The sequence below is a fragment of the Solea senegalensis genome, linkage group LG17 (assembly GCF_019176455.1).
Source record: "Solea senegalensis isolate Sse05_10M linkage group LG17, IFAPA_SoseM_1, whole genome shotgun sequence".
NCBI lineage: Eukaryota > Metazoa > Chordata > Actinopteri > Pleuronectiformes > Soleidae > Solea > Solea senegalensis.
The window spans coordinates 2994489-3018648 of record NC_058037.1 but is presented as its reverse complement, the minus strand read 5'-3'; the positions used below and the strand labels follow the sequence as shown (position 1 = coordinate 3018648).

The 24160-nt window shown below is 39.0% G+C and overlaps 6 protein-coding genes across 6 annotated transcripts; all 6 read right to left on the bottom strand.

Moving 5' to 3' along the window:
• Window positions 1-700: 700 nt before the first annotated feature.
• On the bottom strand, window positions 701-2154 carry LOC122783680 (trace amine-associated receptor 4-like). The gene has a single exon (XM_044048469.1). It carries the CDS (start codon window positions 2028-2030, stop codon window positions 1062-1064), a length of 969 nt encoding a protein of 322 aa, XP_043904404.1. The 5' UTR covers window positions 2031-2154; the 3' UTR covers window positions 701-1061.
• A 2184-nt stretch (window positions 2155-4338) lies between these two features.
• Window positions 4339-6545, bottom strand: LOC122783681 (trace amine-associated receptor 1-like). The gene has a single exon (XM_044048470.1). The coding sequence runs from the start codon at window positions 6419-6421 to the stop codon at window positions 5456-5458; it is 966 nt and encodes a 321-aa protein (XP_043904405.1). The 5' UTR covers window positions 6422-6545; the 3' UTR covers window positions 4339-5455.
• Window positions 6546-7585: 1040 nt separating this feature from the next.
• On the bottom strand, window positions 7586-9382 carry LOC122783679 (trace amine-associated receptor 1-like). Its single transcript, XM_044048467.1, has one exon. The coding sequence runs from the start codon at window positions 9260-9262 to the stop codon at window positions 8294-8296; it is 969 nt and encodes a 322-aa protein (XP_043904402.1). The 5' UTR covers window positions 9263-9382; the 3' UTR covers window positions 7586-8293.
• A 1346-nt stretch (window positions 9383-10728) lies between these two features.
• On the bottom strand, window positions 10729-12942 carry LOC122783678 (trace amine-associated receptor 1-like). The gene has a single exon (XM_044048466.1). The coding sequence runs from the start codon at window positions 12820-12822 to the stop codon at window positions 11854-11856; it is 969 nt and encodes a 322-aa protein (XP_043904401.1). The 5' UTR covers window positions 12823-12942; the 3' UTR covers window positions 10729-11853.
• A 2216-nt stretch (window positions 12943-15158) lies between these two features.
• Window positions 15159-16234, bottom strand: LOC122784403 (trace amine-associated receptor 1-like). The gene has a single exon (XM_044049660.1). It carries the CDS (start codon window positions 16128-16130, stop codon window positions 15162-15164), a length of 969 nt encoding a protein of 322 aa, XP_043905595.1. The 5' UTR covers window positions 16131-16234; the 3' UTR covers window positions 15159-15161.
• Window positions 16235-19838: 3604 nt separating this feature from the next.
• LOC122784413 (trace amine-associated receptor 4-like) lies at window positions 19839-21763 on the bottom strand. The gene has a single exon (XM_044049678.1). The coding sequence runs from the start codon at window positions 21642-21644 to the stop codon at window positions 20676-20678; it is 969 nt and encodes a 322-aa protein (XP_043905613.1). The 5' UTR covers window positions 21645-21763; the 3' UTR covers window positions 19839-20675.
• Window positions 21764-24160: the final 2397 nt, after the last annotated feature.

Here is a 24160-nt window from a genome sequence, read left to right as displayed (position 1 = left end):
TTTTCTGCAAAGTTTACAGGCCATAGCTTTTGGTTTTATTTACCCACATCACCCTTTTTGTCTCATCAGTAGAATCAATAAATGAATCAAAATGTTAGCAATAGCTTAAATTAAATCATTATAATGATGCAAACATTTGCCAATTACCAAAGAAGTAGGCATATTCATATAAGAGCAGAGTGAACTCTCAAATAAGTGAACTGTCCAAAAACACTCAAAGGATGAGTCTGTTTAAATCCAGAATTACAGAGCCACTGCAATTTACTTAATCAAAATATTTTAAATATCTTGAACATAATGTTGAATATGTTTTTCTTCTGCTCATTGATCATTTTAGTGAATTCAAGTAGTTGTTTACAGGTTGCTTTGATAAGATAATAACACCAGCATGCCAGATAGGTTTGTTATGACTGAAGACTCATATGTCTGGCAATGCATAAAATAACAATCTGCATTTCAAACAGTTCAAGAGGGCAAGCATGTGCGCTAAGGTACTTTGAGGAGATAATGTCCTGTATATAACCTGCCAATGAAAGTCTTATTTTAAATGTTATCACCATAATATCATGATTATTTCTTGAATACATTATAACCTAAAACTAATCCAGAGTTCATGCATATATTCAGCAATTCTTCTAAAAGCATTGCCTGTGTGTTACGATAAAAAACTTCACAAGAACAAGTCATGGACGACTAATACTGATTTATGAACATTTAATATAGCTTAATTGTTACTATTGTACCTTCAAGGTCATGGACAACTAATAACATTGACAGTGACATAAAGAATGACGATAATCGCAAACACATTAAAAGAGATAAATAGTAGGTTTACAAAGGGACTGACCCATCACATAGTTAATGACAGAGACAACACCTCACATATTAGGCACTTGTCAAGAGGCTTTCTATACATTGTGTTGCAAAAACAGACAGTAACTACATAGCACAGATGGAATTTGTATCAACATATGAGATGAATACAGAGATATGAGACATACTATATTCATCCTTAGTGCCAGACCTGATCACTCAAATCAGTCAGTAAATCATATAATGAATCAAGAGAGTTTAGAATTAGAAACATCGTCTGTAAATATTTTCCCTGTAATGATCATCTTAAAAGCTGATCGAAACCAGCTGTAAAAGAAAGCATAAATAAATGGATTGAACATTGAGTTTGACCATCCAAGCCACTTAAATGACTGAAGTACATAGTATGGTATTGTATAATTGCTCAAAGGATGAAAGCTAATAGCGAGAAAGAAAGGCGTCCAACTCATGAGAAAAATCCCCATCACAATAGCCAGAGTTTTAGTCGCCTTTCTTTCCACTTTACTGACAGCTGCAGTAGATTTTGCCATGCTCTGGATGCTGCGTGCCTGTTTCTGTGCCACCATCAAAATCTTTAGATAGATTGAAGACATCAAAATAGCTGGGAAGCCAAATGAAATAAAAACTACCACAACTATTGTACTCTGTGATTTCTGTTGAAATATAAAACATCTGTCGTTTTTTTGTCCTTTGTCTGGGGTCTTTAACGTGAAAATAATTCCATTTAGAGTGGCGATAGTCCAGGACACCAGAATCATGATCCCAACAACACGGACATTTATTTTAATTCTGTATCTCAGAGGCTGACACACTGCGTAATATCTGTCAACAGAAATGAAGCACAAGTTCACAATGGAAGAATTGCACAGTAACACTTCTAAACTGCCTCGTACCTTACAAAGTAAATCTCCAATATACCAATATTTCACAAAGAGCACGATACTGAAAGGCACAACTAAAATTCCAACTAGCAGGTCAGCCACAGCCAGAGAGAGCATCAGGAAGTTTGTAGGAGTGTGGAGCTGTTTGAAGTAAAAAATGGACATTATAACAAGAAGGTTTCCAAATAATATGAGAACTGACAAAGAGCCACCAAAAATACATAATAGATATGAAATAGTCACTGCAGTTATGTCAGGTACATTTGCTGATTCATTAAAAAGAAGCTGCTCTGCAACAACATCAGAAGAATCCATGCTTAAATGATCAGTAATACTTAAACAAACTGCCTAAAATTAAAACAAATCAATGTATAAGCAGTATAAAGTCTGTATGTTTCAAACCACAAACTTAATCGATTTTTCTGCATCTGTAGTGAAAGGTAACCCTAATCTCTCTGCTGGTGAGCAGGTCAGGATTAGAAATACTGTTCAAGCTCATTAGAATATTAAGTTCACGAAAGGTGTGTTTAAATGATATCATTAAGCGTCACCACAACATGACCTATGTGTCAAATCTTGTGAATGTACTTGTATGTGATGCCAACATTGAATTATGGTTATTACGTCAACATCATGCCAGACGGTTGGTGTAATGGTTAGTGCTCCTGCCTTTGCAGCAAGAAGACCTGGGTTTGAACCATCGGCTGGAACAAGGGGTTTTCTGCCTTTTCTAACCCTACTGCCTTTCTGCATGGATTTTGCAAATTAGGTAAAATTGGAGACTCTAAATTGACCATAGGTGTGAATATGAATTTAACTCTCTGTGTGGCCCGGCGATGGACTGGCAAACTGTCCAGGGTGTTCCCGGCCAATTGCCCTGTGTCAGCTGAGACTAGCACTGCACGGCCCTGCGACCCTCCAGTGGAGGCAGGACTTCACATATTGTTGTACATTTGCCCTTTGGTCAGTGGGCAGCATCTGCAACTAGCTGAACTTTGGCCACAGGAATGTTGTGGCTTTGTGGAGTTCTGTGCAAAATGGTGCAATTGCCGTTGACGCACAGCTGCGCTCTGTGCAGTATTGTTGTCATTTTGCTGGCAGTGATGTTTGAGTCGTTCTGCCCATTGCAGCACAAGATGCAGAGTGGGATATTTGTCCCCCTCCAGTTCACGCTGAGCATCATAAAAGGGCTCCAAAACTAACACTAACATGCCCACAGTATTGGGGGTTACACATGCAGTGGTGTCAGGTCTGCCCCTCTCCATCCACACGTGAACAGCGATGATTCACAACAAACAACATACAATTTACAAACTGCAAGAAATGTGTTTTATGAGCGGAAAAAGGAAGCCCGAGGCCCGACCCGCCTCATTTGCAGATTTTTTCGGACCGAACCTGGCCCGAACCCGCAGGTCCTGTCGGGTTTGTTGGGCCTGCCCGACCCGTTGAGACCTCTATTGTCAGTAGTATTTTTTATTTTTTTTATTTCCTTAAGTTCAAATTATATTGCATTGTTTGTTATTACTGCTCCTATGAGTCTCTCTCTGTCAATCAAAATAATAACAAAATACATAGTTTGATGACAATGGGGCATGGGATCATGAGCTTAGGCTTACTTCCTGATTAAGTGACTGATCCTTTTGATCGTTTTCTCCCAAAGTCGCTTTTGTCTCCAACTCAACCAAACCCTCTCTCCCTTCCTCCCTCTTCACCTGTTACTGTAGACACCTCACTACATCTGGTGACTCTTTGCTCCACTGAACGAACGATTGACGATAATAGCAAACACATTAAAAGAGATAAATATTAGGTTCATAAAGGGACTGACCCATCACAAAGCACTTTTCTGTACCCTGTTTCCATTCATCTTTTTCAACAGGGCTTTTACTGTGAAACATTTGCAGGACCAGCAGAGGTGTGACAGCATACTGAAGTGTCCTGGCACTTTATTGAGAATAGAGGAGTTTTAGGACAGTGGTTATCAAATATCTTTTCAGGGAACCCACTTTTTAAAATTCTAAAATTTTTGTGACCCAACAAACAATAGACCTAATCTGTACTGTATTTTTGCTAGATGAAGGGACCATTATCACTATCATTTTCACATGAATACAATATTGTGGATACATGAACGAAGAAGGGGGACCAGAGGGTGTGTGCCAATTACAGAAGCCTGACACTGCTCAGCCTCCCGAGGAAAGCAGCACTCAGTTTTGATTTGGGGTGGCCTTCCTCCCAATCACACCCCTCCAGGTTTCACTGTCCGAGAGGTGACGTTCCACGTCCCTAGAGCCAGCTTCTGCAGCCAAGGCTCGGACTGTCCTCTCCTTTGACCATGACCCAACTCACTCTGCATCCAACCTCCAGGGCCCTTCCCACAGGTGGTGAGCCCATGGGAAGAGAGACCCATGTTGCCTCTTTTGGCTGTAGCCGGCCAGGCCACATGGATGCAGACCCGACCACCAGGCGCTCGCAATCTTGCCCCTTCCCCAGGCCCATCTCCAGAGGGGAACCCAAGTGATTTCCAGTCATGTAAATTTGATAAATCTATCAAATAGTTTTATGCATGTTATTGACAGCATGTGTTAAATACAATGAGACAAATAAATCAATTTCTGCAAAGTTCACAGGCCATATCTTTTGGTTTTATTGACCCACATCATCAAAACAATATGGACATTTAATTGACCATTTAGTGACAGAACATTTAATTCAAGCCGTCACATGTTTGGGCTTTTGCTGTTCGTCTCATCAGTAGCATCAAGAAATAAATCAAAATGTTAGGAAAAGCTTCAATTAAATCATTATAATGATGCAAATATTTCCCAATTATCAAAGAAGTAAGCATATGTTTAAGAGCAGAGTGAACTCTCAATCAAGTGAACTGTCCAAAAACACTCAAAGGACAAGTCTGTTTAAATCCAGAATTACAGAGCCACTGAAATTCACTTAAAATAGTTTAAATATCTTGAACATAATGTTGAATATGTTTTTCTTCTGCTCATTGATCATTTTAGTGAATACAAATAGTTGTTTGCAGGTTGCTTTGATAAGATAATAACACCAGCATGCCAGATAGGTTTATTATGACTGAAGACTCATATGTCTGGCAATGCATAAAATAACAATCTGCATTTGAAACAGCTCATGAGGGCAAGCATGTGCGCTAAGGTACTTTGAGGGGATAATGTCCTGTATATAACCTGCCAATGAAAGTCTTATTTTAAATGTTATCACCATAATGTCATGATTATTACTTGAATATGTTATAACCTAAAACTATTGCAGAGTTCATTTATATATTCAGTAATTCTTCTACAAGCATTGCCTGTGTGTTACGATAAAAACTTCACAAGAACAAGTCATGGACAACTAATACTGATATATGAAAATTTAAATATAGCTTAATTGTTACTATTGGACCTTCAAATTCAGTAACAACGAATAACATTGAAAGTGAAAAAAGAATGACAATAACAGCAAACACATTAAAAGAGATAAATATTAGGCTTATAAAGGGACTGACCCATCACATAGTTAATGACAGAGACAACACCTCACATATTAGGCACTTGTCAAGAGGCTTTCTATACATTGTGTTGCAAAAACAGACAGTAACTACATAGTACAGATGGAATTTGTATAAATATACGAGATGAATACAGAGATATAAGACATAATATATTCATCCTTAGTGCCAGACCTGATCACTCAAATCAGTCAGTAAATCATATAATGAATCAAGAGAGTTTAGAATTAGAAACATCATCTTTAAATATTTTCCCTGTAATGATCATCTTAAAAGCTGATCGAAACCAGCTGTAAAAGAAAGCATAAATAAATGGATTGAACATTGAGTTTGACCATCCAAGCCACTTAAATGTTTGAAGTACATGAAGTGGTATTGTATAATTGCTCACAGGATGAAAGCTAATAGCGAGAAAGAAAGGCGTCCAACTCATGAGAAAAATTCCCACCACAATAGCCAGAGTTTTAGTCGCCTTTCTCTCCACTTTACTGACAGCTGCAGTAGATTTTGCCATGCTCTGGATGCTGCGTGCCTGTTTCTGTGCCACCATCAAAATCTTTAGGTAGATTGAAGACATCAAAATAGCTGGGAAACCAAATCCAATAAAAACTATAACTATTGAACTCTGTGATTTCTTTTGAAATAAAAAACATCTATCGTTTTTTTGTCCTTTGTCTGGGGTCTTTAACGTGTAAATAATTCCATTTAGAGTGGCAATAGTCCAGGACACCAGAATCATGATCCCAACAACACGGACATTTATTTTAATTCTGTATCTCAGAGGCTGACACACTGCGTAATATCTGTCAACAGAAATGAAGCACAAGTTCACAATGGAAGAATTGCACAGTAACACATCTAAACTACCTCGTACCTTACAAAGTAAATCTTCAATATACCAATATTTCACAAAGAGCACGATACTGAAAGGCACAACTAAAATTCCAACTAGCAGGTCAGCCACAGCCAGAGAGAGCATCAGGTAGTTTGTAGGAGTGTGGAGCTGTTTGAAGTAAATAATGGAGATTATAACAAGAAGGTTTCCAAACAATATGAGAACTGACAAAGAGCCACCAAAAATACATAATAGATATGAAATAGTCACTGCAGTTATGTCAGGCACATTTGCTGATTCATTAAAAAGAAGCTGATCTTCAACAACATCAGAAGAATCCATGCTTAAATGATCAGTAATACTTCAACAACATGCCTAAAATGAAAACAAATCAACGTATAAGCAGTATAAAGTCTGTATGTTTCAAACCACACACTTAATCAATGTTTGTGCATCTCTAGTGAAAGGTGACCCTAATCTCTCTGCTGGTGAGCAGGTCAGGATTAGAAATACTGTTCAAGCTCATTAGAATATTCAGTTCACAAAAGGTGTGTTTAAAGTATATCAATAAGCGTCACCACAACTCGACCTATGTGTCCAATCTACTTGTGAATGTACTAATGTGATGCCCACATTGAAATATGGTTATTACGTCAACATTATACCAGACGGTTGGTGTAATGGTTAGTGCTCCTGCCTTTTGCAGCAAGAAGACCTGGGTTTGAACCCCGGCTGGAACAAGGGGCTTTCTGCCTTTTCTAACCCTAATGCCTTTCTGCATGGATTTTGTAAAATTGGACACTTTAATCAGGGGTGTCAAACTCAAATCCATCGCGGGCCAGTTTTAATAAATTTGGAGCGGTCACAGGCCAAAACAGAAATTTATTAAAAAACCTGTTTTAATTTGGCTTGTTTTTGTTAATTACTTAAAAATTAAAATTTTTGTTCTACTTTGATGCTTGCTCAAACATCACCTCGAGTTGAAAAATGTTGGGCTCGATCTAATTTTAAGATATGATATCTGATTAAAATATTGTCTAAAAATAAATAACCAAAAAATAAAAAATGTGTATGTGGTGTAAAGGTAGATTGTACTCTTTGATTACCGACACCGCCTCATACCACAAAAGAAATACTGTTTGTTTTTGAATTGAATTGACTTTATTCCTCCCCCAGGGGGGGAAACACACATTCACCACAGTTCAGTTGTGAAAAAAAGAGAATAGAATAAAAATAAGAATAAGAATAAAAAAATAAACAAAAAAGTATATAATAAAATAAGATTAAAAAAGAAGAACGTCAATCTTTTACATTATGAACATTTATGGATCATTTGTGGATATTTCTCAATCTGCTTAATCTCACTTGTAGTAGTAATTAAACACTAATGTAAACACTATTGGCGGGATGCCGTCATTTTGCGGATGATAACATAATTGCCATGCACTGTGAAAATGTAGTTTAAAGTCAGTGCACTATTTAAAGCAACAGATTTATTATAAGGCAACTTTTTTTAAGATCAATGAAGCACTCGCAGCCACATAAAATGACGTGGTTGGCCACATCTGTCCTGGGCGCTTGATATTGACACATGTATATTAGAGAAACAGGTGCTGTATAATACCGGCGGGTCAACTCCAGTGGTCATTCGTTATGGCCTCGCGGGCCAAATATAATTAGACTGTGGGCAAAATTTGGCCCGTGGGCCAGAGTTTGACACCCCTGCTCTACTTGTGAATTTACTTGTATGTGATGCCCACATTGAATTATGGTTGTTATGTCAAAATTTTGCCAGACAGTTGGTGTAATGGTTAGTGCTCCTTCCTTTGCAGCAAGAAGTGACAACTAATACTGTCTTATGAAAATTTAAATATAGCTTACTTGTTACCATTTGACCTTTAAGGTCATGGACAACTAATAACATTGACAGTGACAAAAACAATGACGATAACAGCAAACACATTAAAAGAGATAAATATTAGGTTTATAAAGGAACTGACCCATCACAAAGTTAAAGACAGAGACAACACCTCACATATTAGCCATTTGTCAAGAGGCTTTCTATAGATTGTGTTGCAAAAACAGACAGTAACTACATAGTACAGATGGAATTTGTATCAACATATGAGATGAATACAGAGATATGAGACATAATATATTCATCCTTAGTGCCAGACCTGATCACTCAAATCAGTCAGTAAATCATATAATGAATCAAGAGAGTTTAGAATTAGAAACATTGTCTGTAAATATTTTCCCTGTAATGATCATCTTAAAAGCTGATCGAAACCAGCTGTAAAAGAAAGCATAAATAAATGGATTGAACATTGAGTTTGACCATCCAAGCCACTTAAATGACTGAAGGACATGAACTGGTATTGTAGAATTGCTCAAAGGATGAAAGCTGAGACAGAGAAAGAAAGGCGTCCAACTCATGAGAAAAATCCCCATCACAATAGCCAGAGTTTTAGTCGCCTTTCTCTCCACTTTACTGACAGCTGCAGTAGATTTTGCCATGCTCTGGATGCTGCGTGCCTGTTTCTGTGCCACCATCAAAATCTTTAGGTAGATTAAAGACATCAAAATAGCTGGGAAGCCAAATGCAATAAAAATTGCCACAACTATTGAACTCTGCGATTTCTGTTGAAATATAAAACATCTGTCATTTTTTTGTCCTTTGTCTGGGGTCTTTAACATGTAAATAATTCCATTTAGAGTAGCAATAGTCCAGGACGCCAGAATCATGATTCCAACAACACGGACATTTATTTTAATTCTGTATCTCAGAGGCTGACACACTGCGTAATATCTGTCAACAGAAATGAAGCACAAGTTCACAATGGAAGAATTGCACAGTAACACATCTAAACTGCCTCGTACCTTACAAAGTAAATCTTCAATATACCAATATTTCACAAAGAGCACGATACTAAAAGGCACAACTAAAATTCCAACTAGAAGGTCAGCCACAGCCAGAGAGAGCATCAGGTAGTTTGTAGGAGTGTGGAGCTGTTTGAAGTAAACAATGGAGATTATAACAAGAAGGTTTCCAAATAATATGAGAACTGACAAAGAGCCACCAAAAATACATAATAGATATGAAATAGTCACTGCAGTTATATCAGGCACATTTGCTGATTCATTAAAAAGAAACTGCTCTGCAACAACATCAGAAGAATCCATGCTTAAATGATCAGTAATACTTAAACAACATGCCTAAAATGAAAACAAATCAGCATACAAGCAGTATAAAGTCTGTATGTTTCAAACCACAAACTTAATCAATGTTTGTGCATCTCTAGTGAAAGGTGACCCTAATCTCTCTGCTGGTGAGCAGGTCAGGATTAGAAATACTGTTCAAGCTCATTAGCATATTCAGTTCACAAAAGGTGTGTTTAAAGTATATCATTAAGCGTCACCACAACTCCACCTGTGTCAAACCGACTTGTGAATGTACCTGTATGTGATGCTCTCTATTGTCAGTAGTATTACTTTTTCATTTTTTTTTATTGCCTTAAATTCAAATTATATTGCATCGTTTGTTATTTCTGCTCCTATGAGTCTCTCTCTGTCAATCAAAATAATAACAAAATACATAGTTTGATGACAATGGGGCGTGGGATCATGAGCTTAGGCTTACTTCCTGATTAAGTGACTGATCCTTTTGATCGTTTTCTCCCAAAGTCGCTTTTGTCTCCAACTCAACCAAACCCTCTGTCCCTTCCTCCCTGACTCCCTCGTCACCTGTTACTGTGGACACCTCACTACATCTGGTGACTCTTTGCTCCACTGAACAACCATCAACGCCATTTTAAGTTACATGTGTCACAAACACATGTGCTTTATCTTTTTCAAAGTAAAAGCACTTTTCTGTTCCCTGTTTCCATTCATCTTTTTCAACAGGGCTTTTACTGTGAAACATTTGCAGGACCAGCAGAGGTGTGACTGCATACAGAAGTGTCCTGGCACTTTATTGAGAATAGAGGAGTTTTTAGAACAGTGGTTACCATATTTTTTTTCAGGGAACCCACTTTTTAAAAATCTAAAATTTCTGTGACCCAACTAACAATATGCCTTATCTATACTGTATTTTTGATACATGTAGGGACAATTTTCACTATCATTTCCACATGAATACAATATTGTGGATACATGAACAAAGAAGGGGGATCAGAGGGTGTGTGCCAATTACAGAGGCATGACACTGCTCAGCCTTCCTAGGAAAGCAGCACTCAGGTTTAAATTGGGGTGGCCTTCCTCCCAATCACACCCCTCCAGGTCTCACTGTCAGAGAGGTGACGTTCCACATCCCTAGAGCCAGCTTCTGCAGCCAAGGGTCGGACTGCCATGGTCCTCGCATTTGACCATGACCCAACTCACTCTGCATCCAACCTCCAGGGCCCTTCCCACAGGTGGTGAGCCCATGGGAAGGGAGACCCACGTTGCCTCTTTGGGCTGTACAAGGCCAGGCCACATGGATGCAGACCTGACCACCTGGCCCTCGCAATCTTCCCCCTTCCCCAGGCCCTCCTCCAGAGGGGGGCCCCAGTGATTTCAAGTCATGTAAATTTGATAAATCTATCAAATAGTTTTATGCATGTTATTGACAGCATGTGTTAAATACAATGAGACAAATAAATCAATTTCAGCAAGGTTAAAGGCCATATCTTCTGGTTTTATTGACCCACATCATCAAAACAATATGGACATTGAAGTGACCATTTAATGACACAAAATTTAATTTAAGCCATCACATGTGTGGGCTTTTGCTTTTCGTCTCATCAGTAGAATCAAGAAATAAATCAAAATGTTAGCAAAAGCTTCAATTAAATCATTATAATGATGCAAACATTTGCCAATTATCGAAGAAGTAGGCATATGTTTTAGAGCAGAGTGAACTCTCAATTAAGTGAACTGTCCAAAAACACTCAAAGGACAAGTCTGTTTAAATCCAGAATTACAGAGCCACTGCAATTTACTTAAAATACTTTAAATATCTTGAACATAATGTTCAATATGTTTTTCTTCTGCTCATTGATCATTTTAGTGAATACAAATAGTTGTTTGCAGGTTGCTCTGATAAGATAATAACACCAGCATGCCAGATAGGTTTGTTATGACTGAAGACTCATATGTCTGGCAATGCATAAAATAACAATCTGCATTTGAAACAGCTCATGAGGGCAAGCATGTGTGCTAAGGTACTTTGAGGAGATAATGTCCTGTATGTGACCTGCCAATGAAAGTCTTATTTTAAATGTTATCACCATAATATCATGATTATTTCTTGAATACGTTATAACCTAAAACTAATCCAGAGTTCATGTATATATGCAATAATTCTTCTAAAAGCATTGCCTGTGTGTTACGATAAAAAACTTCAGAAGAACAAGTCATGGACAACTAATACTGATATAAAAAAAAAAAAATATATAGCTTAATTGTTACTATTGGACCTTCAAGGACATCAACAACTAATAACATTGACAGTGACAAAAAGAATGACAATAACAGCAAACACATTAAAAGAAAGAAATATTAGGTTTATAAAGGGACTGACCCATCACATAGTTAATGACAGAGACAACACCTCACATATTAGACACTTGTCAAGAGGCTTTCTATACATTGTGTTGCAAAAACAGACAGTAACTACATAGTACAGATGCAATTTGTATCAACATATGAGATGAATACAGAGATATGAGACATAATATATTCATCCTTAGTGCCAGACCTGATCACTAAAATCAGTCAGTGAATCATATAATGAATCAAGAGAGTTTAGAATTAGAAACATCATCTTTAAATATTTTCCCTGTAATGATCATCTTAAAAGCTGATCGAAACCAGCTGTAAAAGAAAGCATAAATAAATGGATTGAACATTGAGTTTGACCATCCAAGCCACTTAAATGACTGAAGTACATGATATGGTATTGTATAATTGCTCAAAGGATGAAAGCTGAGACAGAGAAAGAAAGGCATCCAACTCATGAGAAAAATTCCCATCACAATAGCCAGAGTTTTAGTCGCCTTTCTCTCCACTTTACTGACAGCTGCAGTAGATTTTGCCATGCTCTGGATGCTGCGTGCCTGTTTCTGTGCCACCATCAAAATCTTTAGGTAGATTGAAGACATCAAAATAGCTGGGAAGCCAAATCCAATAAAAACTACCACAACTATTGAACTCTGTGATTTCTGTTGAAATATAAAACATCTCTCATTTTTTTGTCCTTTGTCTGGGGTCTTTAACGTGTAAATAATTCCATTTAGAGTGGCAATAGTCCAGGACACCAGAATCATGATCCCAACAACACGGACATTTATTTTAATTCTGTATCTCAGAGGCTGACACACTGCGTAATATCTGTCAACAGAAATGAAGCACAAGTTCACATTGGAAGAATTGCCCAGCAACACATCTATACTGCCTCGTACCTTACAAAGTAAATCTTCAACATACCAATATTTCACAAAGAGCACGATACTGAAAGGCACAACTAAAAGTCCAACTAGCAGGTCAGCCACAGCCAGAGAGAGCATCAGGAAGTTTGTAGGAGTGTGGAGCTGTTTGAAGTAAACAATGGAGATTATAACAAGAAGGTTTCCAAACAATATGAGAACTGACAAAGAGCCACCAAAAATACATAATAGATATGAATAAGTCACTGCAGTTATGTCAGGCACATTTGCTGATTCATTAAAAAGAAGCTGATCTTCAACAACATCTGAAGAATCCATTCTTAAGTGATCAGTAATACTTAAACAACATGCCTAAAATGAAAACAAATCAGCATACGAGCAGTATCAAGTCTGTATGTTTCAAACCACAAACTTAATCAATGTTTGTGCATCTGTAGTGAAAGGTGACCCTAATCTCTCTGCTGGTGAGCAGGTCAAGATTAGAAATACTGTTCAAGCTCATTAGCATATTCCGTTCACGAAAGGTGTGTTTAAAGTATATCATTAAGCGTCACCACAACTCCACCTGTGTCAAACCTACTTGTGAATGTACTTGTATGTGATGCTCTCTATTGTCAGTAGTATTACTTTTTCATTTTTTTTTGTTGCCTTAAGTTCAAATTATATTGCATCGTTTGTTATTTCTGCTCCTATGAGTCTCTCTCTGTCAATCAAAATAATAACAAAATACATAGTTTGATGACAATGGGGCGTGGGATCATGAGCTTAGGCTTACTTCCTGATTAAGTGACTGATCCTTTTGATCGTTTTCTCCCAAAGTCCCTTTTGTCTCCAACTCAACCAAACCCTCTGTCCCTTCCTCCCTGACTCCCTCGTCACCTGTTACTGTAGACACCTCATTACATCTGGTGACTCTTTGCTCCACTGAACAACCATCAACGCCATTTTTAGATACATTTGTCACAAACAGGACATGTTTGAGATTTGTTGTTAGCACTTTGAGATTTGTTGCTCATTTCCACATGAATACAATATTGTGGAAAAATTAACGAAGAAGGGGGACCAGAGGGTGTTTGCCAATTACAGAGGCATGACACTGCTCAGCCTTCCTCGGAAAGCAGCCCTCGGGTTTTAGATTGAGGTGGCCTTCCTCCCAATCACACCCCTCCAGGTTTCACTACCAGAGAGGTGATGTTCCACGTCGCTAGAGTCAGCTTCTGCAGCCAAGGGTCGGACTGTCCTGTCCTTTGACCATCATCCAACTCACTCTGCATCCAACCTCCAGGGCCCTTCCCACAGGTGGTGAGCCCATGGGAAGGGAGACCCACGTTGCCTCTTTGGGCTGTACAAGGCCAGGCCACATGGATGCAGACCTGACCACCAGGCACTCGCAATCTTGCCCCTTCCCCAGGCCCTCCTCCAGAGGGGGGCCCCAGTGATTTCAAGTCATGTAAATTTGATAAATCTATCAAATAGTTTTATGCATGTTATTGACAGCATGTGTTAAATACAATGAGACAAATAAATCAATTTCAGCAAGGTTAAAGGCCATATCGTCTGGTTTTATTTACCCACATCATCAAAAAAATATGGACATTTAAGTGACCATTTCATGACACAAAATTTAATCTAAGCCATTACATGTGTGGGCTTTTGCTTTTCGTCTCATCAGTAGAATCACGAAATAAATCAAAATGTTAGCAATAGCTTCAATTAAATCATTAAAATGATGCAAACATTTGCCAATTATCAAAGAAGTAGGCATATGTTTAAGAGCAGAGTGAACTCTAAAATAAGTGAACTGTCCAAAAACATTTCAAGGATGATTCTGTTTAAATGCAGTATTACAGAGCCACTGCAATTTACTTAAAATATTTTAAATATCTTGAACATAATGTTGAATATGTTTTTCTTCTGCTCATTGATCATTTTAGTGAATACAAATAGTTGTTTACAGGTTGCTTTGATAAGATAATAACACCAGCATGCCAGATAGGTTTGTTATGACTGAAGACTCATATGTCTGGCAATGCATAAAATAACAATCTGCATTTGAAACAGTTCAAGAGGGCAAGCATGTGCGCTAAGGTACTTTGAGGGGATAATGTCCTGTATATAACCTGCCAATGAAAGTTACTCTAAATGTTATCACCATAATATCATGACTATTTCTTGAATACATTATAACCTAAAACTAATCCAGAGTTCATGTAAATATTCATCAATTCGTCTAAAGGTTTGTCTATGTGTTACGATAAAAGACTTCACAAGAACAAGTCATGGACAACTAATACTGTCTTATGAAAATTGAAATAAAGCTTACTTGTTACTATTGGACCTTCAAATTCAGTAACAACTAATAACATTGAAAGTGAAAATAGAATGACAATAACAGCAAACACATTAAAAGAGAGAAATATTAGGCTTATAAAAGGACTGACCCATCACATAGTTAATGACAGAGACAACACCTCACATATTAGGCACTTGTCAAGAGGCTTTCTATACATGGTGTTGCAAAAACAGACAGTAACTACATAGTACAGATGGAATTTGTATCAACATATGAGATGAATACAGAGATATGAGACATAATATATTCATCCTTAGTGCCAGACCTGATCACTCAAATCAGTCAGTGAATCAAATATAATGAATCAAGAGAGTTTAGAATTAGAAACATCATCTGTAAATATTTTCCCTGTAATGATCATCTTAAAAGCTGATCGAAACCAGCTGTAAAAGAAAGCATAAATAAATGGATTGAACATTGAATTTGACCATCCAAGCCACTTAAATGACTGAAGTACATGATATGGTATTGTATAATTGCTCAAAGGATGAAAGCTAAGAGCGAGAAAGAAAGGCGTCCAACTCAAGAGAAAAATTCCCATCACAATAGCCAGAGTTTTAGTCGCCTTTCTCTCCACTTTACTGACAGTTGCAGTAGATTTTGCCATGCTCTGGATGCTGCGTGCCTGTTTCTGTGCCACCATCAAAATCTTTAAGTAGATTGAAGACATCAAAATAGCTGGGAAGCCAAATGAAATAAAAACTACCACAACTATTGAACTCTGTGATTTCTGTTGAAATATAAAACATCTTTTGTTTTGTTGTCCTTTGTCTGGGGTCTTTAACGTGTAAATAATTCCATTTAGAGTAGCAATAGTCCAGGACACCAGAATCATGATCCCAACAACACGGACATTTATTTTAATTCTGTATCTCAGAGGCTGACACACTGCATAAAATCTGTCAACAGAAATGAAGCACAAGTTCCAAATGGAAGAACTGCCCAGTAACACATCTAAACTGCCTCGGACCTTACAGAGTAAATCTTCAACATACCAATATTTCACAAAGAGCACGATACTGAAAGGCACAACTAAAATTCCAACTAGCAGGTCAGCCACAGCCAGAGAGAGCATCAGGAAGTTTGTAGGAGTGTGGAGCTGTTTGAAGTAAACAATTGAGATTATAACAAGAAGGTTTCCAAACAATATGAGAACTGACAAAGAGCCACCAAAAATACATAATAGATATGAATAAGTCACTGCATTTATGTCAGGCACATTTGCTGATTCATTAAAAAGAAGCTGATCTTCAACAACATCAGAAGAATCCATGGTTAAATTATCAGTAATACTTAAACAACATGCCTAACATTAAAACAAATCAACTAATAAGCAGTATAAAGTCTGTATGTTTCAAACCACACACTTAATCAATGTTTGTGCATCTGTAGTGAAAGGTGAACCTAATCTCTCTGCTGGTGAGCAGGTCAGGATTAGAAATACTGTTCAAGCTCATTAGAATATTCAGTTCACAAAAGGTGTGTTTAAAGTATATCAATAAACGTCACCACAACTCAACCTATGTTTCAAATCTTGTGAATGTACTTGTATGTAATGCCCACATTGAATTATGGTTATTACGTCACAATTATGCCAGACGGTTGGTGTAATGGTTAGTGCTCTTGCCTTTGCAGCAAGAAGACCTGGGTTTGAACCCCGGCTGGAACAAGGGGCTTTCTGCCTTTTCTAACCCTAACGCCTTTCTGCATGGATTTTGCAAGTTAGGTAAAATTGGACACTCTAAATTGACCATAGGTGTGAATATGAATGTAAATCACTGTGTGGCCATGCGATGGACTGGCGAACTGTCCAGGGTGTTCCCGGCCTATCGCCCTGTGTCAGCTGAGATTGGAACCGCACGGCCCTGCGACCCTCCAGTGGAGGCGGGACTTCACATATTGTTGTACATTCGCCCTTTGGTCAGTGGGCAGCATCTGCAACTAGCTGAATTTTGGCCACAGGAATGTTGTGGCTTTGTGGAGTTCTGTGCAAAACCGGTGCAAATGCCGCTGACGCATGGCTGCGCTCTGTGCAGTATTGTTGTCATTTTGCTGGCAGTGATATCTGAGTCGTTCTGCCCATTGCAGCACTAGATGCAGAGTGGGATATTTGTCCCCCTCCAGTTCACGCTGAACATCATAAAAGGGCTCCAAAACTAACACTAACATGCCCACAGTATTGGGGGTTACGCATGCAGTGGTGTCAGGTCTGCCCCTCTCCATCCACACGTGAACAGTGATGGTTCACAAAAAACAACATACAATTTACAAACTGCAAGAAATGTGTTTTTATGAGTGGAAAAAAGGAAGCCCGAGGCCCGACCCGCCTCATTTGCATTTTCTTTTGGACCGAACCTGGCCCGAACCCGCAGGTTCTGTCGGGTTTGTCGAGCCTGCCGGACCCGTTGAGAACTCTATCGTCAGTGATATTATTTTCTTTTTTATTAATTTCCTTAAGTTCAAATTATATTGCATCGTTTGTTATTTCTGCTCACTTCAAAATAAGCAGTGTAGTCAAAGGAGCCGTAGGTTACCTTATCTGTGTATGGGTGCCAGTCTCTCTCTGTCAATCAAAATTATAACAAAATACAAAGTTTGATGACAATGGGGCGTGGGATCATAAGCTTAGGCTTACTTCCTGATTAAGTAACTGATCCTTTTGATCGTTTTCTCCCAAAGTCACTTTTGTCTCCAACTCAACCAAACCCTGTCTCCCTTCCTTCCTGACTCCCTCTTCACCCGTTACTGTAGACACCTAACTACAACTGGTGACTCTTTGCTCCACTGAACAACCATCAACGCCATTTTAAGTTGCATGTGTCACAAACACGACATGTTTGAGATTTGTCGTCATTTCCACATGAATACAATATTGTGGATACATGAACGAAGAAGGGGGACCAGAGGGTGTGTGCCAATCACTCTGCACCCGACCTCCAGGGCCCTTCCCACAGGTGGTGAGCCCATAGGAAGGGAGACCCACGTTGCCTCTTTGAGAAAATAGAAATATTAACAATAAAATAAGAATAAGAAATGTTGTTTAATTTTTTTCCAGAAACTATGACTATGTATAAATTAACATAAGATAACAAAAATATAGCAGCAAGACCGGTGTAAAAACAGAAAAAAGAAGGCACTTTAAAAGAGAGAAGTGATTGTCCTGTGTTTGTGTAAACAAAGTGACTGAGCATCAGTTATTGCACTTTCCAGTGGTGTTTCCCTATGAATGTTTTTGCTTTTGTTTATTTATTTAGTTCTGTGATGGCTCCGGGAAAGAAGCTATCCCTGAGCCTGTTAGTCCTGGTTCTGTGGGATCTGTACCGCCTGCCCGAGGGTAACAAGTGGAACAGGTGGTTAGCTGGGTGGAAAGAGTCCTTGATGATGTTTCCAGCTCTGCTTCGGTAGCGAGCGCTAGTCTCCAGGTTAGGCAGAGAACACCCCGTGATCCTCTGGGCTGTGTTTATAATACTCTGTAGCACTCTCCTATCTGCTGCAAAGCACCCTGTGAACCACGCTGTAATGCAGTACGTCAGGATGCTCTCAATGGTGGCGTTGTAGAAGGTTACAAGCAGCCTCTCCTCCAGGTTGTTTCTCCTGAGCACTCTCAGGAAGTGGAGACGCTGCTGGGCCTTCTTTACCACCGCCGTGGTGTTGACAGTCCAGGAGAGGTCATCAGATATCTGCACGCCCAGAAACCTGATGGAGTGGACTCTTTCCACTAAGTCCCCATTTATGTGCAGTGGGGGTCGTGGCCACTCTTCCCTTTCTGAAGTCCATGGGTCGGGGAGCAGTCGTGTGTGTAGAGAGTGAAGAGGAGGGGGCTCAATACACATCCTTGTGGGGAGCCGGTGCTGAGTGTGATGGTGCTGGAGAGGTGTGGACCAAGTCTGACTGACTGAGGACGATCTGACAGGAAGTCCTTAATCCAAAGGCAGGTTTGGTTGGAGAGAACCAGGTGTGAGAGCATCTGCACCAGGATCTCCGGTAGGATGTGGTTGAAGGCTGAGCTGAAGTCCAGGAAGAGCATTCTGACATAGCTCCCCCGGTGCTCCAGGTGACTCAGCGCGGCGTGGAGCGCTATAGTGATAGCGTCCTCCGTGGATCGGTTTGCCCTGTAGGCAAACTGGTGTGGGTCTAGTGTGGGAGACAGACAGGCCCTGATGTGCTGGGAGACCAGCCTCTCAAAGCACTTCATGACTACAAGCGTAAGTGCAACAGGTCTGCAGTCGTTGAGGCTGTGCGCTGCTGTCTTCTTGGGAACGGGAATTAATGTGGAAGTTTTGAGGCAGGGTGGGATGATGGCCTGCGCCAGGGACAGGTTGAATATGTTTGTGAAGACTCCGGTCAGTTGGTCGGCACAAGCTTTGAGTACCTTGCCGGGTATTCCATCGGGTCCAGCCGCCTTCCTGGGGTTCACAGTCCTCAGCACATGTCTCACTTCATGCTCCTGAAGTGTCATCATGCCAGTGCTGGGGAGGGGTGGGAGTGTTGTGGCTGCTGAGGGCCTGTCTGTCTCAAAGCGGGCAAAGAAGCTGTTTAGTTCCTCTGCCAGCGAGGCATCAGTCCTAGCAGTCGCCTGGTTACTGCTTCTATAGTTTGTTATGTGATTTATTCCCTGCCACATTCTTCTGGGATCATTCACAGCGAAATGGTCCTCAATTTTCCTCTTATATGCCGCCTTGGCCTCCCTGATTCCTCTCTTCAGGTCTGACCTGGCAACGCTGTACAGGGCCCTGTCCCCTGACTTGAAGGCGGCGTTTCGGCTTTTTAAGAGGGACTGCACTTTGCTGTTCATCCAGGGTTTTTGATTTGGAAAAACCCTGACCCTTTTGTTGACGGTGACAGTGTCAATACAGTGTTTTATGTAGCAGAGTACAGCTCTTGTGCTAGAAGATGAGTTATTATCAAAGAAGTAGGCATATGTTTAAGAGCAGAGTGAACTCTCAAATAAGTGAACTGTCCAAAAACACTCAAAGGACGAGTCTGTTTAAATCCAGAATTACAGAGCCACTGCAATTTACTTAGTCAAAATATTTTAAATATATTGATCATAATGTTGAATATGTTTTTCTTCTGCTCATTGATCATTTTAGTGAATACAAATAGTTGTTTGCAGGTTGCTTTGATAAGATAATAACACCAGCATGCCAGATAGGTTTGTTATGACTGAAGACTCATATGTCTGGCAATGCATAAAACAACAATCTGCATTTGAAACAGCTCAAGAGGGCAAGCATGTGTGCTAAGGTACTTTGAGGGGATAATGTCCTGTATATAACCTGCCAATGAAAGTCTTATTTCAAATGTTATCACCATAATATCATGATTATTTCTTGAATACGTTATAACCTAAAACTAATCCAGAGTTCATGTATATATTCAGTCATTCTTCTAAAAGCATTGCCTGTGAGTTACGATAAAAAAACTTCACAAGAACAAGTCATGGACAACTAATACTGATTCATGAAAATTTAATATAGCTTACTTGTTACTATTGGACCTTCGAGGTCATGGACAACTAATAACATTGACAGTGATAAAAACAATGACAATAACAGCAAACACATTAAAAGAGATTAATATTGGGTTTATAAAGGGACTGACCCATCACATAGTTAATGACAGAGACAACACCTCACGTATTAGGCACTTGTCAAGAGGCTTTCTATACATTGTGTTGCAAAAACAGACAGTAACTACATAGTACAGTTGGAATTTGTATCAATATATGAGATGAATACAGAGATATGAGACATAATATATTCATCCTTAGTGCCAGACCTAATCACTAAAATCAGTCAGTGAATCATAAAATGAATCAAGAGAGTTTAGAATTAGAAACATCATCTGTAAATATTTTCCCTGTAATGATCATCTTAAAAGCTGATCGAAACCAGCTGTAAAAGAAAGCATAAATAAATGGATTGAACATTGAGTTTGACCATCCAAGCCACTTAAATGACTGAAGTACATGATATGGTATTGTAGAATTGCTGAAAGGATGAAAGCTCATAGCGAGACAGAAAGGTGTCCAACTCATGAGAAAAATCCCCATCACAATAGCCAGAGTTTTAGTCGCCTTTCTCTCCACTTTACTGACAGTTGCACCAGATTTTGCCATGCTCTGGATGCTGCGTGCCTGTTTCTGTGCCACCATCAAAATCTTTAGGTAGAGTAAAGACATCAAAATAGCTGGGAAGCCAAATGCAATAAAAATTGCCACAACTGTTGTACTCTGCGATTTCTGTTGAAATATAAAACATCTATCATTTTTTTGTCCTTTGTCTGGGGTCTTTAACATGTAAATAATTCCATTTAGAGTGGCGATAGTCCAGGACACCAGAATCATGATCCCAACAACACGGACATTTATTTTAATTCTGTATCTCAGAGGCTGACACACTGCGTAATATCTGTCAACAGAAATGAAGCACAAGTTCACAATGGAAGAATTGCACAGTAACACATCTAAACTGCCTCGTACCTTACAAAGTAAATCTTCAATATACCAATATTTCACAAAGAGCACGATACTGAAAGGCACAACTAAAATTCCAACTAGCAGGTCAGCCACAGCCAGAGAGAGCATCAGGAAGTTTGTAGGAGTGTGGAGCTGCTTGAAGTAAATAATGGAGATTATAACAAGAAGGTTTCCAAACAATATGAGAACTGACAAAGAGCCACCAAAAATACATAATAGATATGAAATAGTCACTGCAGTTATGTCAGGTACATTTGTTGATTCATTAAAAAGAAGCTGCTCTGCAACAACATCAGAATAATCCATGCTCAAATTATCAGTAATACTTAAACAACATGCCTAAAATTAAAACAAATCAACGTATAAGCAGTATAAAGTCTGTATGTTTCAAAGCACACACTTAATCAATGTTTGTGCATCTGTAGTGAAAGGTGACCCTAATCTCTCTGCTGGTGAGCAGGTCAGCGTTGGAAATACTGTTCAAGCTCATTAGAATATTCAGTTCACAAAAGGTGATGCCCACATTGAATTATGGTTATTACTTCAACATTATACCAGACGGTTGGTGTAATGGTTAGTGCTCCTGCCTTTGCAGCAAGAAGACCTGGGTTTGAACCCCGGCTGGAACAAGGGGCTTTCTGCCTTTTCTAACCCTAATGCCTTTCTGCATGGATTTTGCAAGTTAGGTAAAATTGGACACTCTAAATTGACCTTAGGTGTGAATATGAATGTAAATCACTGTGTGGCCATGCGATGGACTGGTGAACTGTCCGAGAGGGGTCTAGCTGCAGACCTGCACTGTCAGGACCCTTCGTTGCAGACCTGCACTGTGAGGTCTCCTGCACTGTCAGGACCGGAAGTTCATTCGAAGCCTTTCAAAATAAAGGCGACCATACCGGAAGCAAATATTCAAAATAAAAGCGAGCATACTTGACGCACGTATTTTTCGTTCCCCATGTGAAGTGTGAAGACGACGAGGTGGGTATCAGTCAAGTGACAACAACTTTGCGTCATACGAAGAAACAGAAACAGTCTTTATTCACTAGAACGTTATGTTGCACACTATATATTGTCCTGTAAAGTTATATTAATTTGAAAGAATCGGGTTTTGGACTTTTGGGTAGTTTTTAGCGTTGTTATCGTATGATAGTGCTCACTTAAATGTGCCATTTTCCTACTCGAAGACCAAGAAAACTGAGTCATATCATATCGTTTTTATATAATTTTGTTTTACTTATTACGACATTATTTGTCTCTTAGAGATGCATATTTCGATCTTAACTACCGGCACTACGCCCTAAGTTGAACGCTGCAGCGGAATGGGTGCAGGCGAATCAACACTTGTTTGCAGCCAGAGTGAAGATGCCTCAGATTTGAACATGAACAGCACCCAAACTGAGGAGGCTGCACAGGAAATGTGAAAGCTGTTTGACACCATGGATCCGAATGAGGAAGAGAAAGAATTAATTCTTGAGCCTTTTAAATTTATTTTTTACCAGTTGAAGATATGTGGCTCTTCTGTGAAAAGATTATGGACAAACGAGGGTACTGTGAGTACAAAGAGTAGAAAGAAAAAAAAAAAAAAAGTTAAAATTGTGGAAAAAGTTGTTAATAACTACTAATAATTAAAATCATTAAAAAAAAACTGCTTAGAAGATATTGGTTATCTGGGTCATGTAACTAGGTATTCAGTAATTCACTTTGAATACACAAAGCTAAGTTCATTTAAAATCATCAACCCTCACACCCATGTGGTCCAACAGCACAAGGTAAGAACATAGCACAAACAATATTAAGCAATTATTAAATGAATTATGAGGTGTTATAATTGCAAACAAACATAAGATATGCCTATATAAAAAAAATAAGTAAATCAATATGTAAATAGGTCCAACAGTGCAGGGGGCTAAATTTTCAATGATAAATAATGGTATAAAAGAACAGTCAGCAATAGGTTGGAGTGTAGATGCATTATGCCATCACACATTAAGGTGTATTTACAGAGATGTATTGTTTCAATATGAATTTGTAGTGCAGACGAAACAGCTGTCCTTTTTATGACTTAAATTAAAACACTGGAGTAAAATAATGCATGTTTTGAGTAGGCTAATAATGTTTATAGGGGATCATAACAATAGCTGTACATGTAGTTTGCACTTATTATCTGTAGAATAACCCTAGAAGTGGTCATAACGTTTTGTATTTTCTTTTTTATATATATAATATTTTGTTCGTTTTTTATCTTGACATTTTCCTGAGTTTTTTCACCTTATACAGTTGAACTGGAAAGATATACACGTTTTTTTTTTTTTAAATCTCTTTCATTAAACACATGGATACACATAAACATATTTACATTGTAAACATAAAATAAAGATCCAAGAAACATTGGGAACGAAAAATATGTGCTTCCGGTATGGTCGCTTTTATTTTGAAAGGCTTTGAATCAACTTCCGGTCCTGACAGTGCAGGAGACCTCACAGTGCAGGTCTGCAACGAAGGGTCCTGACAGTGCAGATCTGCAGCTAGACTGTCTTGAACTGTCCAGGGTGTTCCCGGCCTATCGCCCTGTGTCAGCTGAGATTGGAACCGCACGGCCCTGCGACCCTCCAGTAGAGGCGGGACTTCACATATTGTTGTACATTTGCCCTTTGGTCAGTGGGCAGCATCTGCAACTAGCTCAATTTTGGCCACAGGAATGTTGTGGCTTTGTGGAGTGCTGTGCAAAACCGGTGCACATGCCGTTGACGCAGGGCTGCGCTCTGTGCAGTATTGTTGTCATTTTGCTGGCAGTGATGTCTGAGTCGTTCTGCCCATTGCAG

Bases quoted from the DNA above. Each gene is read 5' to 3' on its own strand.
- LOC122783680 (XM_044048469.1), bottom strand. From the start codon at position 2,030: ATGGATTCTTCTGATGTTGTTGCAGAGCAGCTTCTTTTTAATGAATCA.
- LOC122783681 (XM_044048470.1), bottom strand. From the start codon at position 6,421: ATGGATTCTTCTGATGTTGTTGAAGATCAGCTTCTTTTTAATGAATCA.
- LOC122784403 (XM_044049660.1), bottom strand. From the start codon at position 16,130: ATGGATTCTTCTGATGTTGTTGAAGATCAGCTTCTTTTTAATGAATCA.
- LOC122784413 (XM_044049678.1), bottom strand. From the start codon at position 21,644: ATGGATTATTCTGATGTTGTTGCAGAGCAGCTTCTTTTTAATGAATCA.
- LOC122783679 (XM_044048467.1), bottom strand. From the start codon at position 9,262: ATGGATTCTTCTGATGTTGTTGCAGAGCAGTTTCTTTTTAATGAATCA.
- LOC122783678 (XM_044048466.1), bottom strand. From the start codon at position 12,822: ATGGATTCTTCAGATGTTGTTGAAGATCAGCTTCTTTTTAATGAATCA.